This window comes from Portunus trituberculatus, chromosome 31, assembly GCF_017591435.1.
Source record: "Portunus trituberculatus isolate SZX2019 chromosome 31, ASM1759143v1, whole genome shotgun sequence".
In the NCBI taxonomy this organism is placed as follows: domain Eukaryota; kingdom Metazoa; phylum Arthropoda; class Malacostraca; order Decapoda; family Portunidae; genus Portunus; species Portunus trituberculatus.
Window position 1 is genome coordinate 25,603,674 of NC_059285.1, and position 17,834 is coordinate 25,621,507.

Genomic DNA, 17,834 nt, shown 5'->3' on the forward strand with positions numbered 1-17,834 from the left:
AAAGAAGACCTGGTGCTGTTGGCGGAAGAGGATGGAAGAACAAGAAGACATGGAAAGAAGATCAGGATGAGGCAGTGTGTGAAGGATGTTGGGAAATACAGTTTTCCACACAGAACAGTGGAAAAATGAAATGCATTGGATAATGGAATTTTTGCAACACATAGTATGCATAACTTTAAAGATAACTTATATAAATGGAGATATGGAGACAGGACACTATGAGCCCCGTCCGAACCCTGTACAATACAACTAGGTAAATACAACTATGTAAATACAGACACACACATTTGGGAGTGACGATGGAAGAAAATAATCAAGCGGTAAGCCATATTGATAGAATTTTTCTGAGAGACATATGATTTACTAAGGAATATTGGAATAGCATTTCACTACATGGACAAAGAAATGATTAAGAAACTGATAAGTACTATAATAAGACCCAGATTGGAATATGCAGTAGTGTGGACACCCATAAAAAGAAACAGGTAAAGAAGCTGGAGAGACTACAAAAAATGGCTATAAGAATGGTTCCAGAATTTGAAGGGATGACATATGAGGAGAGACTAAAGGCTATGGATCTACCAATCCTGGAACAGAGAAGGGAGAGAGGGGATCTGATAAAAGTTTATAAATTGATCAATGGAATGGACCAAGTGGATAATGAGAAACTGATCCTGAGAGAAGAATATGACATTCGAAGCACAAGATCGCATAGTAAAAAGGTGAGGAAGTATAGTTTCCCACAAAGATGTGTTGAGACATGGAGCAGCTTGAGTGAAGAAGTTGTGTCAGCAACGAGTGTGCATAATTTTAAAGAAACATTGGATAAGTGCAGATATGGAGACAGGGCCACACGAGTGTAAGGCCCAGGCCCTGTAAAACTACAGCTAGGTAAATACACACACACACACACACTCGAGACATGGTTAAGGACGGACGTGCAGACCGACGGTCCTCGCAATCAGCTGATCTCATTACCTGAAGTTATGTTTATAGAGGCCTGGCCAAATTGTGTGGCAATAGTCTCCACGAATTACATTGAAAGGCACCATGAGTCAGAGAGAGCTTACACCCATATGCAGGTATGAGAATAAGGAAAGAGTACAGGAAGAGGATGATTATGTTGATGAGGGAGAGGGAAGATTCAGAGGTTTCGATGAGGCAGAGTTTTAACTCTAGAAAAAAAATTAGACAATTGGATAAGGGAAAGTATGAGAAGTAAAGAGAGCGATGAACAGGAGAAAGAGTTTCTGAACTTGAAAGAAAGGATAAAAAAAGTGGAAGAAAATGAAGCTATGTTAAGAGTTGAAAATGCAGAACTGAGATAAGAACTAGCCAAATATAAGAAATAGATGGATGAAGGATTTGGTAAAGTAGAGAAAGAAAAAGAGGACCTGAAAGATCTAGTTAACAAAGAAGAGGAAAGGTACAGACATGGAGAGTCCAAGATGAGAAAGACAAGGATAATCTTCAGGAGGCGATCCAGGAACAACTAAAAGAAAGAGATGAGAATATGGCAAACAAAATGATTGGAGTCCTTAAGGAAAAAGAAAACCTAGTAAGGGAAATAGCAGAAAAGAAAAAGAGTATATTCATATTTAGACAAAAAGAAAAAATGTAAAATATAGACCAAGAAGGGAAAAAGAGGAAATGAAATCAGTCAAAGACCTACTAAAAAATCTAAACAATGAAGACAGGCAGAACCTAGAGGAGGAAGTACAGGAAATACACAGAATGGGACCTTATCAAGATGGAATAACGAGGCCAATTAAGATACTACTGAAATCACAAATAGCAACAGAAGAGATATTATATAGAAAAACAAAACTCAGAGAAACAGAAAGCTGCAAGGATATATATATATATATATATATATATATATATATATATATATATATATATATATATATATATATATATATATATATATATAAGGAAAAATAGAAATGAGGAATACAATGAGAGATACAATGAACTGGCGGCAGCAGTACGGGAAAAAATAATGAAATGTCAGAGGAGGAGAAAAAGGCATTTTTTTGGAGAATTCTAGGAGACAGAATAAGGAAATGGTATATAAAAGAGAAGGAGAAGGAAACAGTGGAGCAAGTTTAACTAAAAGTGATAAGGGCAAGAAACTAAAAATGATGTATGTGAACACACACACCGCGTAGTGTAGTGGTTAGCGCGCTTCACTCACAATCGAGAGGCCCGGGTTCGAGTCCCGGCGCAGCGAGGCAAATGGGCAAGCCTCTTAATGTGTGGCCCCTGTTCACCTAGCAGTAAATAGATATGGGATGTAACTCGAGGGGTTGTGGCCTCGCTTTCCCGGTGTGTGGAGTGTGTTGTGGTCTCAGTCCTACCCGAAGATCGGTCTATGAGCTCTGAGCTCACTCCGTAATGGGGAAGACTGGCTGGGTGACCAGCAGACGACTGAGGTGGGAAAAAAAAAAAAAAAAAAAAAAAAAAAAGACAGGGTTTTATCAAGTAAATTAGAATTAAAAGATTACATAAAGAAAGAAAAACCAGATATTGTATGCCTGGCTGAAACAAAACTAAATGAGGCAATCAAAATAGACATAGATAATAGATATAACATATGAAGGAAAGACAGAGGAGGTAAAGGAGGAGGAGGAGTCATGATAATGTTAAAGAAAGAGATGGTGGTAAACGAAGTGGAATACGGAGAGGGGAAAGCAGAAATACTGTATATTAAGATGCATATTAATAAAGAAAGTTAAAAATCATTGGAGCATATGTGCCACTAAAAACAAATTCATGGACCAATCAAGAATATCAAGACATGATAGATGACACAATAAGGAGTGTAACGAGAATCATTAAAGAAAGGAGAAAAGTTATATTAGTAAGAGATTTCGACTGTAAAGAAGTGGACTGGGAAAATTATGAAAGTGGTATGGGGGAAGAAGCCTGGGGAGAAAGACTCCTGAACCTAATGATAGATAATATGATGGACCAAAGAGTAAAGGAAAATACAAGATTCAGAGGAAACGACGAGCCAGCGAGATTGGACCTGGTTTTTACAAGGAGTATACAAATTAATGATGATATAAGATATAAGTGATTATTGGGAAAGAGTGACCATATGTAATATTAGAAATAGATTTAGAAGAGGGGAAAGATGATAGAGGTGAATCATACAAAGGAGACTGATTAAATTACAGAAAGGCTGATATTGAGAATCTCAAGAACTATTTCAAATATGTTAACTGGGAGGAGATGGAAAACTCAGACGGGGATGCAAGAGAAATATAACTTATTTTTGGAAATATACAAAACAGGAGTCAGGGAATATGTCCCGAAATATAGACCTAAAGAAGAAGGAAAGAAAGATTTGTTTAATGCAAGGTGTGCCAGGGCAAAGGAGAAAAGAGATAGAGCATGGAAAAGGTGGAGGAGAAACAGAAATCCAGCAAATAAGGAAAACTTCAAGGCAGAGAAAAATTAATATGTTAAAGTGAGGAGAGGAACTATGAAAAGGACATTGTTGAAAAATGTAAGGAGCAACCAAAATTGTTCTACAGATTCATTAATGAGAAAATAAGGCAAAAAGAAACAATAGAAAAATTAAAAGGAGAGAATGGGATGGTGGAAGACCCAAAAAGTATCGCAGAACTGTTAAATAGTAAATTTCAGGAGGTCTTTACTAAGGAATCCAAATTTGAAAGGCCACAGGGTAATAGAGAGCCCATCTATACGAAAGAGATTAATGTAACCAAGCTTGAAATAAAAGAGTTAATAAAGAAATTGGATGAAAAGAAGGCCCAGATGAAGTCTCAGGTAGAATACTGAAAAAATGTAGTGAAGAACTAGCAAGTCCTATATACAACATCATAAAATGCTCAATAGAAAATGGAACAGTACCAGTAGAATGGAAAAGAGCTGAGGTGGTTCCCATATATGAGACTGGAAGGAAGGAGGAACCTTTAAATTACAGACCGGTATCACTAACTAGTGTAATATGTAAGATGTGTGAAAGAGTAATAAAGAAACAATGGATCGAGTTCCTTGAAGACAACAAATTATCATCAAATAGCCAATTTGGTTTTAGAAAAGGTCGGTCTTGTGTAACAAATTTATTGAGTTTCTACTCTAGAATAGTTGATAGAGTACAAGAGAGAGAAGGATGGATTGACTGCATTTATTCAGATTTTAAAAAAAACATTTGATAAAGTGCCACATGCAAGGTGACTGTGGAAGTTATAGAAGGTGGCTTAAAAGGAAGCACATTGAGATGGATGGAAATTTATTTGAGGGGGAGAGAAATAAGGACAGTAGTTAAAGATATGAAGTCCAATGGGAGCGCAGTAGAGAGCAGAGTGCCGCAGAGGTCAACATTGGCGCCAATACTTTTTCTCATATATATATAAACGGCATGCCAGAAGGAGTGAACAGCTACATAAATCTGTTTGTAGACGATGGAAAGTTGTACCAAGTTATAAAGCAAAAAGAGGATTGTGAAATACTGCAGGAAGACCTAAATAAGATCTGGAAATGGAGTAAAAAACGGGAGATGGAATTCAATGTGGACAAAAGCCATGTCATGGAAATGGGAATGAGTGAAAGACGACCAATGGGAATCTATAAGATGGGAGATGGAGTAGAAATGGAGAAAGTAAAAAAGGAAAAGGATTTGGGAGTGACGATGGAAGAAAATAATCAACCAGTAAGCCATACTGATAAAATTTTCAGAGTGACATATAATTTGCTAAGGAATATTGGAATAGCATTTCACTCCATAGACAAAAAAATTATGAAGAAATTGATAAGTAGTATAATAAGACCCAGATTGGAATATGCAGGAGTAATGTGGACACCCCATAAAAAGAAACACATAAGGAAGCTAGAGAGACTACAAAAAATGGCTACAAGAATGGTTCCAGAATTTGTAGGGATGACATATGAGGAGAGACTAAAGGCTATGGATCTACCAACTCTGGAACAGAGAAGGGAGAGAGGGAATCTGATACAAATTCATAAATTGATTAACGGAATGGATCAAGTGGATAATGAGAAACTGATCCTGAGAGAAGAATATGACATTCGAAGCACAAGATCACATGGTAAAAAGCTGAGGAAGGGAATATGTCTGAGAGATGTTAAAAAATATAGTTTCCCGCAAAGATATGTTGAGAAGTGGAACAGTCTGAGTGAAGAAGTGGTGTCAGCAAAGAGTGTGCATAGTTTTAAAGAAAAATTGGATAAGTGTAGATATGGAGATGGGGCCACACAAGCATAAAGCCCAGGCCCTGTAAAACTACAACTAGGTAAATACACACACACACTCATTTTTGGAAATATACAAAACAGGAGTCAGGGAATATGTCCCGAAATATAGACCTAAGGAAGAAGGAAAGAAAGATTGGTTTAATGCAAAGTGTGCCAGGGCAAAGGAGAAAAGGGATGGAGCATGGAAAAGGTGGAGGAGAAATAAAAATGCAGTAAATAAGCTAAGCTTCAAGTTAGCAAGAAATGAATATGTTAATGTGAGGAAGGAAGAGGAGAAGATCTATGAAAAGGACATAGTTGAAAAATGCAAGGAGCAACCAAAATTGTTCTACAGATTCATAGACAGAAAAATAAGACAAAAAGAAACAATAGACAGGTTAAAAGGAGAAAATGGGATGGTGGAAGACCCAAAAAGTATGGCAGAACTGTTAAATAATAAGTTCCAGGAGGTCTTTACTAAGGAATCCAAATTTGAAAGACCACATGGTAATAGAGAGACCATCTATATGGAAGAGATTATAGTAACCAAGCTTGAAATAAAAGAATTAATGAAGGAATTGGATGAAGAAAAGGCAATGGGACCGGATGAAGTCTCAGGCAGAATACTGAAAGAATGTAGGGAAGAACTAGCAAGTCCTATATACATCATAAAATGCTCAATAGAAAATGGAACAGTACCAGTGGAATGGAAAAGAGCTGAGGTGGTTCCCATATATAAGTGCGGAAGGAAGGAAGAACCTCTAAATTACAGACCAGTATCACTAACTAGTGTAATATGTAATATGTGTGAAAGAGTAATAAAGAAACAATGGATCGAGTTCCTTGAAGACAACAAATTACTATCAAATAGCCAATTTGGCTTTAGAAAAGGTCGGTCGTGTGTAACGAATTTACTGAGTTTCTACTCTAGAATAGTTGATAGGGTACAAGAGAGAGAGGGATGGGTTGATTGTATTTACTTGGATTTAAAAAAGGCATTTGATAAAGTGCCAAATGCAAGGTTACTGTGGAAATTAGAGGAGAAGGGTGGTTTCAAGGGAAACACATTGAGATGGATGGAAAATTATTTGAGAGGGAGAGAAATAAGAGGACGGTAGTCAAAGATATGAAGTCCAAGTGGAGAGCAGTAGAAAGCGGAGTGCCGCAGGGGTCAGTATTGGTGCCAATACTTTTTCTCATTTATATAAATGACATGCCAGAAGGAGTGAAGAGCTACATAAATCTGCTTGCGGACGATGCGAAACTGCAAGAAGACCTAAATAAGATCTGGGAATTGAGTAAAAAGTGATAGATGGAATTTAATGTGGACAAAAGCCATGTCATGGAAATGGGAAAGAGTGAAAGACGACCTGTGGGAATCTATAAGATGGGAGATGGAGTAGGACTGGAGAAAGTAAAAAAGGAAAAGGACTTGGGAGTGACGATGGAAGAAAATAAACAACCAGTAAGCCATATTGATAGAATTTTCTGAGAGACATACAATTTGCTAAGGAATATTGGAATAGCATTTCACTACATGGACAAAGAAATGATGAAGAAACTGATAAGTACTATAATAAGACCCAGATTGGAATATGCAGGAATAGTGTGGACCCCTCACAAAAAGAAACACATAAGGAAGCTGGAGAGACTACAAAAAATGGCTACAAGAATGGTCCCAGAACTTGAAGGGATGACATATGAGGAAAGACTGAAGGGTATGGATCTTCCAACATTGGAGCAGAGAAGGGAGAGAGGGGATCTCATGCAAGTTTATAAATTGATAAACGGAATGGACCAAGCGGACAATGAGTATCTGATTCTGAGAGAAGAATATGCCAGTCGAAACACAAGATCGCATAGTAAGAAGCTGAGGAAGGGAAGATGTGTAAGAGATGTTAAAAAGTATAGTTTCCCGCAAAGATGTATTGAGACGTGGAACAGTTTGAGTGAAGAAGTAGTGTCTGCAACGAGTGTGCATAGTTTTAAAGTAAGATTGGATAAGTGTAGATATGGAGACGGGGCCACACGAGCATAAAGCGCAGGCCCTGTAAAACTACAACTAGGTAAATACAACTAGGTAAATACAAACGCTAAGAGTTATCAAAACCAGAGAGGACTGTCTGTTGTTGCAGGAAGATTTTAACAAGATCCATGAATGGAGCAAGAAGTGGAAACTGGTGTGTAATGCCAAGAAATGCCACATAATGGAACTAGGAAAGAGTAAGAGAAGACCAGTATGGAACTATTTGATGGAAGAGGAGCAAATAACGAAGACTAAAGAGGAAAAGATCTTGGAGTGATCATACAAGAAAATTTGAGCCCTGATAAACACATAAGCAAGATATTTGGAATATCATATAAGATGTTGACTAATATAAGAGTGGCATTTCATTACATGGATAAAGATATGATGAAAAAAATCATCACAAGCATGATACGCCCAAGGCTGGAATATGCAGTAGTGATATGGTCTCCGAACTCTAAAAAGGACATAAGAAAACTGGAAAGGATACAGAAGATTGCTACAAAGATGGTGCCGGAATTAAAGGACCTCACACATGAAGAACGACTGAAGGAAATGGAACTGCCAATCTTACAAGATAGAAGAGAACGCGGGGACCTAATAACAATGTATAAGATAGTAAATGATATTGAAAAGATAGAAAAAAGAAGACCTGGTGCTGTTGAAAAAAGAAGATAGAAGGACATGAGGACATGAAACGATCAGGATGAGGCAGTGTGTGAAGGATATTGGAAAATACAGTTTTCCACACAGATCGGTGGAAAAATGGAATGCATTGGATAATGGAATTGTCACAGCACATAGTGTGCATAACTTTATAGGATAACTAGAAAAATGGAGATATGGAGACAGAACATTATGAGCCCCGCTCGAACCCTGTGCAATACAACTAGGTAAATACACACATGACTAGATGTAATGTGCATAGTACAAACAAAGCTAAAGGAGGAGATCCATGTTAGCTTTAAGGAGGAGGGATATAAAAGTTGGAGATGAGATAGAAAGGGAAAAGAGGGGGAAGGAGTGCTAATAATGGTTCATGATGATATGTGGATGATGTGTGGAGGAAGTGCACTACGGAGATGGCATGGCGGAAGTAATGGGAGTAACAATCAAGACGAAGAAATTAAAAAAAGGAGAATCATAGTCACATATGTGCCACCTAAGAGAAATACAGGGAGAACAGAAGAACATAAAGAATTGCAAGGAGAGGTGATTAAGTGCTTAGATAATATGACAAGAAGTGATGGAAAAAATACTATTAGTAGGAGACTTCAATTGCAAAAGAGTAAACTGGAGAGAGAGACAGAAGTAATGGGATATGCTGTATTGTGGAGCGAGAAGATGCTACAGCTAATTATGGTGAATATACTGGATGGAAGAATCAACAAGGTACAAAGGTGAAGAAGAACCATCAGTGCTTAACCTAGTATTCACAAAGAAGCCAGAGTCCCCTCCTATCAATCAATAGCAGAGTCCAATGGGAAGAAGTGACCATGTAACATTAGAATTAAATATGTAGGAATAGGAAGTGCTAAGATACAGAGAGGACTACAAAAAGGAGAGATTAAATTATGCAAGAGCAAATTTTGAAAAGTTAAGACAATTTTTGGTGGCAAAGAATAGAGGAACATTATGAATGGAAAGACAGTACAGGGAAAATATGATTTATTCCTGCAGAAGTATAATGAGGGAGTGAGGAAATATGTACCAATCTATGGAGTAGAGAAGAGTATACGAGCCTGGTACAATGGTAGATGTATAGAGGCTAAGAAGAAAAAAGATAAAGCTTGGAAGAAACTAAAAAAAAAAAACAGAGAAATGAAAGCAACAGACAGCAGTATAAGGATGCTAGAAATGAATATGTTAAGAGCAATAAGAGAGGAAGAAAGAAACTTTGAGAAAGATGTGGTACGGAAAAGTGAAGGTGAACCCAAGCTTTTCTACATGTATATCAATGCTAAGATAAAGAATAAGGAAACAATAGAAAAAACAGTTAAAGGAGGGAAGACATACCAAACAACAGAGGAAATGAGTGAAATAATGAATGAGTGCTTCAAGACTGAGGATTTTACAAAACCAAATAGAACACTGCATTGTACAGGCTTGCAGGAAATCATAGTGAATAAACAAGAAATTGGCAGACTACTATAAAATTTGGATGTCAGAAAAGCGATGGGACCAGATGGTGTGTCAGGCTGGGCACTAAAGGAATGTAAAAAGATCAGTTGTTAGAACCAATGTGGGAAATGGTTACGAGCTTATTAAAGCAAGGGAATGGAAGAGAGCTAACATAATCCCAATATTCAAAGGAGTAAAGTCAACTAAGCCATTAAATTACAGACCAGTGTCACTTATAAGTGTTGTGGGGAAAGATATGTGAAATTGTCATCAAAGAAAAATGGACTAAATATCTGGAAGAAAAACAAATTATATCAAACAAACAATTAGGGTTCAGGGCAGGAAGATCATGATGTGTCAAATTTACTATGTTTCTGCTCAAGAGTAGTAGAATGACTGGAGAGCAGAGATGGATGGGTGGACACTGAGTACCTGGACATAAAAAAGGATTTTGATAAAATTCCACATAGCAGAACATAGGAGGACTGAGAAGGAAAATGTTAGATTGGATAAGGGATTACTTGAAAGATAGAGGATAAGAACTGTAATCAGGGATACATACTCACCCTGGAGTAAAGTAAGAAGTGGAATGCCACAAGGGTCAGTGTTAGCTCCCATTATGTTTCTAGTATATGTAGATGACATACAGTATGGAGTGACCAGTTATATTGATTTAATTTGTTTGCTGATGATGCAAAATTGTTAAGAGTAATTAAGATCCGAGTAGACTGTTTGCTGCTGTAGGAAGATATACACAAATTTTATAAGTGGAGTAAGAAATGGAGATCAGAATTCAATGCCAAAAAATATCATGTAATGGAATTAGGAAAGAGTAAGAAAAGACCAGTATGGAGCTATCTGATGGGGGAGGAACAAATAATGAGGATTAAAGAAGAAAAGATCTGGGAGTAGCTATACAAGATATACTGAGCACATAAGTAAAATATTTGAAACAACGTACAGTAAGCCCCCACATTTAGCAATCCTATTAGTCTGCCGAAACCATCGCTAAATTGGAATTTCGCCAAATTTGAATACTACTTTAAACAGAAAAGTACCAATCAGTCTTTCGTCCGCCCAAAGTCCCCATTTCAAGTCCCCATTTACAGCTGCAACATCGCCACCTTCACGAGAATCAGCACCCTCCGAACCACTAGTGGAGGCCATGGTAATAGCGAAACTCGCTAAACAGCGAGGATGGGAGCACAAAAAAATGAGTTCACATGTTGGATTAACACACACAATGGCTCAAGTGTCGAGCGAGAATGCCGGAGGCGCTGTGGGGGTGACTTCATGGCCAAACAGACATGCGATTGGCGATTGGAAGCGGGAGGCGGGACAGTGTAGCACGGTACATTCGCTAAATATGAGAGAAAATCGCTAAACTTGAGGGCTTGGCCTTTTTCCAGACAGTTGCTAAATAAGGGTTTCGCTAAGCTGGATTTCGCTAAATTTGGGGGCTTACTATATATAAAATGTTGGCTAATATTAGGGTGGCATTTCAGTACATGGATGAGGATATGATGAAAACAATTGCAATGAGTATGATATGTCCAAATTTGAAATATGCAGCAGTGGTGTTGTTGCCAAGCTTGAAAAAGGATACAGGCAACCCCTGCTTAACGTAGGGGTTACATTCCTAAAAAAAACCTTCGTTAAGCAAAACTTCGTTAAGCAAACCAATTATAACAAGTTTGACCTCTGACTGAACTTCCATTGAGAGTAAACAAAGCGAGAGTGCATCATAGTACAGTAAAAGGTTTAATGAAAGTAAAAATTATGTAGTTAAACATTTAAGCAGTTTAATTTAAGAGTAAGTCATTATAATGTACACTAATGTATGTATGCAAGTAACTTTATAATGTTGATGAGCTTAGATTTATGAAGGGAAGGAGAGTGGAGCGGGAAATACGCTAGCTGGCAACCTGTGGAATGTAAACAAAGGGCGCATCACTGTACCGCATACAAAACTTATGTACCACATTTCCACAAGGCTTTCCATTTTATCCATTGCAGAGTCACGAGTTCAGGTGGTTCTTTTAGCTTATAAGGAAGATATGATATCACCAACCTTCTTAATAGAGTCTGCTGACTTGAAAATGGTAGACAGTAGATGGAGTCAAGCCATGGTGGGAAGCAATGCTATTAGTTTTCTCGCCTCTCTCGTGTCTGTGAATAATATCCAGCTTTATTTCGGGAGTAAGAGACTTCCTGATCTTCTTAGCAACGCTAGGCGACATTGCAGGGCGTTTTGGTGGTATGTAGAGCGAGGGAAGACGAGCTGCTGATGACGCTGTTATTGTTTTGAACTAGGGGAGTGAGTGGTGCACGTTTTGTCCAAGAGAGGTGCTGGTGTATTCAAAAGCCTGTAGGTTTGCGTGATACGGCGAGGCTTTCAAACTTTGAAAAAATTACCTGGATAAAATTTCGTTATAGCGAGTTTGCTGTTCGTTAAATGAGCAGATGATAGTAAAAGGAAACCTTCGTTGTAGCGAAATTTCATTGTGTGAACCTTCGTTAAGCGGGGGTTGCCTGTATAAGAAGATTAGAAAGGATTCAGAGGACAGGTACAAAGATGGTGTTGGAACTAAATGGCCTAACATATAAAGAAAGGCTGATAGAAGAGAGTGAAAAGACCTAATAACATTGTATAAAATAGTTTATAGCATTGAAAAGATAGACAAGCAAGACCTGGTGCTGGTGACAGAAGCAGCTGGAAGGACAAGAGGACAAGCAAAGATTAGGAAGAGGCAGTGTGTGAAGGATATTGATATTGGAAAATACAGTTTTCCACATAGAATGGTAGAATAGTGGAATGCATTAAATAATGAAGCTGTTGCAACACATAATGTTCATAGCTTTAAAGAAAAATTGGAAGTGTGGATATGGAAAAAGGACACTATGAGCCCTGCTCAAACCTTGTACAATACAACTAGGTAAATACACACACACACATATATATATATATATATATATATATATATATATATATATATATATATATATATATATATATATATATATATATATATTTTTTTTTTTTTTTTTTTTGAGAGAGAGAGAGAGAGAGAGAGAGAGAGAGAGAGAGAGAGAGAGAGAGAGAGAGAGAGAGAGAGAGAGAGAGAGAGAGAGAGAGAGAGAGTGTATGGAGGAAAGAGGGATTAATTAATTAAGATTATCGAGAATGTAGGTGGAGAATGAACCATAATAAAAAAAGTTAATTATTTCATTCATTATAGTGACTAATATAGGTATTGCCATTAATCATAGAATCTGGTTCATCTATGAACTAATTATCATGTAACTTTATATCATACTCTCTTTCAACATTCACCTCCATAGTTGTGCATCACGGTCTGTGTTTGATGGTAGGCACTGTTGTGGGTAGAATCAGGAAAAGCACGAACTCCATATCCCACCACGACACATTGTGAGGCTGGTACAGATACATCCTGATGTGGAATACACATCAAACACACGTTGTCCGTCAGCGTGGCTTGGTTCCTCAACTTTAGCAGCCCTGTTATATAAGCAGAAGCAGCACTAAATTCATTGTTAGCTTTCACTACATCAAACCAACATCATAATTTTTTTACAAAGAAATGACCATTAATATACATTATGTTAAAACAAACAAGAAAATCATGAAGTAGGCTTGTAGGAAACTGAGAGATATAGATTGTAAATTTTTTCTGTTGATTAAGAAAATTTTCCCTGAAGAAGAATTTTGTCATGATTCCTGCCAAAAATGTGACATCATATGAGTTTGAGAGGATATTTCAGATGTCATCTGCATCTCTAACGTGTTTAGTACTAAAAAAGATTGATTTAAACCATGTTATACAAGATTAAAGACTAGAAAATTAGTATGAAATGTAGGTCTCCATGCTGGATGCTATCAATTAAGTTTGGGCCTACCAAAAATGCCATCAGTGCCAGTCCCAGTTCTAACAGTCATGTGGAGTGCTAGTTAGGAAGAAGCTCCATGAGTTTGACGGTAAGCTTCCTGAGAAACCTATAGAACCTATATGCTCAGTTTGAGATTTTGGCAGGACAGAATGGATGGGATAGTAAGCAGTCCCAAGGGTGCAGCATTGAAAGTTCTTGTGCAGTTTGACAACATGGTGACAAGCAGCTACTTCAGATTGGCACAAACATTGGAGCAGCAGTATGTGGCGAGATATGAAGGTGCAGTCTTCAGGACCAAATTCTGGACTTGCACCAGGAGGCATGGTGAGTCCCTGCAGGAGTTGGTTCAGGACCTGGAAGGCATGACACACAAGGCATGGGCATAGTCAGCGAGGCAGACAAATTCAAAGGAGTATGGCGGTTACAGCAAGAAGCTGGGATAGAAGAAAGATGAGCACTACAAAAGGAAGAGGGAACAAGGAGACGAAATAAGAAAGAAGCCCAGAGGAGAAAAGAGCCTTCACATATGGAAAAGGGTTGTTGCATTTCAAGGTGATGCTCATTGGCCTCTGCAATGCACCAGCTATGTATGAGTGCCTAATGGAGGAGATGGAAAGACTCCACTGGAAGACAGTGTTTATCTACTTTGATAACATGATTGTCTTCAGCCAAACATTTGAGCAAGAGCCTGAGAGGCTGTCAGAGATCTTTGCTCAGTTTAGGGCCGCACACCTTAAGCTCAATCCGAAGAAGTGTGGCCTGTTTCAAAAGGAGGTTCAATATCTGGGTGACATTATAAGTGAGGCTGGTGTATGCAGTGATCCTATAAAGGTGGCTGCAGTGATGGGTTGGCCAGTACCCACCAACCTGAAGGAGCTGTGAAGTTTCCTTGAGTTATGTTCATACTACCGTAGGTTTGTGAAGGGCTTTGCTATGGTTGCTACACCATTGCACTTCCTAACAAAAAAGGACAGCAAGTTTCAAAGGACTGCAGAAAGCCTTTGAGAATATGAAGAAAGCCCTCATTAGTTCTTCAGTGCTCACCTATCCAGACCCTTCTAAGCTATTCATACTGGATTGCGATGCCAGTGATGATGGAATTGGCAGTGTGCTGTCCCAGAATTATGCTGATGGTGAATGAGATGGGGCCTACTTCAGTAAGCTCATTCCAGCTGAGAAAAACTATACTGTGTCACCTCGAAAAAACTACTGGCAGTAGTTAAGAGCATTGACTTCTTCCATTCATACCTGTATGGGTCAAGCTCAGGGCTGTCCCTGACCAAAATGGGGCCCTATGTGAAAAAGATTTTTGAGCCCCTCCCCCCACACAGCCCTATCCAATCCAAATGTATATTGGGTACAAAATGACATTACACTGAAGTGCCAATCAATATAAACAACCTTTATTGGTAACAAAGATAAGCATTATACCTTTTATGAGTCAAATAAAAAAAAACTTCAGTGAACAATGTAAACAAATATAATAGAATGAAATAAAGTTAAAATAGTTATAATAGATAAAGTTAAAAATTACAAAGAGTGAGTAAAGTGTAAAAGTAACTTCAACCTGAGTGTCCTACAAAAAAAACTAACTGCTAAGAAAAGACAAGTTCACACTGAATAAAATAAATAAATCTAAGACCAGTGATTAGTCAGATCACGTGCTGCCACTCAATGCAGTGGCAGCAGTGTCAGATTACAACAGTGCTCTAAAGTGCCTCACAGGCATAGTAGCACATATGTGCATCCTTTGCGCATGTGTGCAAAATGCATTTTCTCGCACAAAATGGGCCCCCTATGGATTGCGGGGCCTTATGCACTGTTCTGTGTGTAAGCAGGGGTGGCCTTAGCCAAACTTTACCATTCACATGACCCATGCAGCAATGATATGGATGAAGTCTCTAAAGAACACAGGGGGTCAAATTGCTCACTGGATAGGCAAGCTGGAGCAGCATCACTATACCCTTCTCCATTGATCAAAACTTACACATGGTAATGCAGACAGCTTAAGCTGATGCCCTTGCCCACCAGACTGTCAACACTGCCTGAAGAAGGAAAGCAACCAAAAGAGGTGCCGTTGCACTGCTGTAGAAGAATCAGCGGAGATGCCAGAGATCTTGGAGAAGCTGTAACAGGAGGATCATGACCTGCAACCAGTGGTAGAGTGGCTATGTAAGACAACAATGCAACCTGTGTGGGAGACAATCTTGAGAGAGTCCCATCACTAAGAACTACTGGGCTCAGTGGAACACTTTGCGGCTTGATGAAGGAGTGCTGCAATGATGCTGGACCTCTCATGATGGCCTTCACTGGGTGACAGTATTCTCCATGAAGCTTCAGGAGGCCATCTTTAGGAAAATGCACATCACCAGTGGACACCATGGAGAGAAGAAGACCCTAAACTGCCTCCACCAAAGATTCTACAAGGTGGGTATAAGGAAGGATGTGGATGAGTGGTGTCAGGTGTGTGAGGTATGCTGTGTGAAGAAAAGTCCCCAGAAGTGTCATCGTGCCATGTTGTAGCTATACCAGTCTGGAACTCCAATGGAGAGGGTGGCAGTGGATATTGCAGGACCCTTGCTTCTCACAACAGATGGGAATAAGTACATCTTTGTAGTGATGGACTACTTACTTCACTAAGTGGCCGAATAAGCAAGTTTGTTGATTTTTCAGCACCTTAGAACTCTTAATTATGTCTTCAAAGGGTGTTCGGCATAAGTGAGTGATCCTAGCTGTGACATAAAAGCTGGAATTAATAAGAAAATTAGAGAAAAGAGCTAGAGTTGCGAGTGTTTGTGAGGAGTATTTTGTGGCCAAGCAAACTCTTTCTGACGTTAGTAAATCAAAAGACAAGCAGCTAGAATTTTCTGCTAAATACTGTGTGGATGCAACATCAAGTAAAAGTGGTAAAGGTGCACCAAAGTCAAATGTAAGGAGTGGAAAAGATGCTGCATTAGATACCTCCATGCTCCTGATAGGACTCCTATGTCAGGGAAACGGCCTCTTCCTCCATCATGTTGTGCATGGGACTGACATTCTGTAGTAAGTAAGAGCAACAATGTACCTACACAAATACTGTAGTTTGTTACTGTAGAAAATTTTATTGATACAAAAGCTAAAAACATAATACCTGAAATAATTTAAAATATTTAAAAACTTAAAAATATATTTAGACTAAACAGCTGTTCAAAGGGAATGCTTGTCACTAGATTGCAGCACAGAGCAGTCAACCATGATTGCATCATTATGAAACTATTATGTTTTTAGCTTTTGTATCAATAAAATATTCTACAGTCATAAACTATGATATTTGTGTAGGTATGTTGTTGTTCCTATTTAATATACGTAGAGTGTCAGTTCCCTCCACAATATGGCGGTGTAAGCATGTCGGGCATTGGTCGTGTAAGGATGGCGTGGAATGTTGTGGAGTGGGCCCAACACAAAGAACCAATATAAAAGAAGGCATAGCTAAAAGTAAGAGGAAATGCTAAGAACATGCGAGTGGCTTTCCTAAATGCCGGGGGATGGAATGAAGAAAAGTGGAGAACCCTAGTGGAAGAAGAAAGAAAAAAAAGTATGATGAGATAGGAGTAGGAAAAACAAGATGGCATAACCGCAATGAATGGCAAGAAAGTAAGTGGATAGTAACTGGAAGGGGGAGGAAAGTTGGGGAGAAGAAAGGAGTAGGTGTGATAATGAAAACGAAGGAAAGGAGAGATATATCTGAAGTGGACATGGAGGAGGAGCTGGGGAAACTGAGTTATAAAAAAGGTAATATAATTACAGTGAAAATAATGGAGAAAAAAAGAAGTGTGGTGGGTTACAGTGAGGAAAAAAACTAAATAGCCAGAAAATAAAAAGTTATATGAAGTGATGGTTAAGATAAGTATAAAAGTGCAGTGGTGATAGTGGGTGACATGAATGGTCACATGGCACTGAATAGTGAGAAAGTGAATAGAAATGGTCAAATGTTACTGGACTTTGTGGTGTGTACAAAATTGAAAATAAAGCACTGGGAATTGGAAAGCCCAGCGACTTGACATGCCAGCATCAGTGAATCTGATATTGCAGGATGCATGATTTGAAAAAATGAAGATGTAGATATCTCAGAGTAACTAGACACAGGTATGCAATTTGTGAACTGCACTTAGATCTAGTTTAAGGGAAAGAGCCCCCTCGTGGCCTCCTGCTGGGCAACGCGATTTAACTTTGGAAATTGATTCCAAAATTAACTTGCGGCTAATACTTTCCCTCTTGAAGCAGCTTTTCACAGTATTTGGCTGTTTCTGCAATCTCTGCCTTGCTATATACCTGTTGAAGGCAATTCCTGTGACACACAAGTTTTGGAGCACTGTGTCACAATGGCGGAATCTGAGGTGGATAGGAGCCCCACCTGCCCCACGTGTTCCCGGGTCTTCCGGAATTATTAAGGAAGACGGGTGCATGAGCGCGCACGGCACCCCTCCCAGTTCCACGCTGGGGAGGCGGTAGCACTAAAGGTCGAGCGCCAGAGGGCGAGATGGGACCCCGAGGAGATAGCAATGATGGCGGA

At 38.8% G+C, this 17,834-nt stretch overlaps 1 protein-coding gene across 2 annotated transcripts in view; it reads right to left on the bottom strand.

Moving 5' to 3' along the window:
• Positions 1-17,834, bottom strand: part of LOC123511359 (protein masquerade-like) — a 183,411-nt gene that overhangs the window by 53,114 nt on the left and 112,463 nt on the right. For both annotated transcript variants that reach the window (XM_045267172.1, XM_045267171.1), the window contains exon 4: positions 12,708-12,893. In XM_045267172.1, the coding sequence (XP_045123107.1) occupies positions 12,708-12,893 (186 nt within the window). The remainder of the gene's footprint in view (positions 1-12,707; positions 12,894-17,834) is intronic.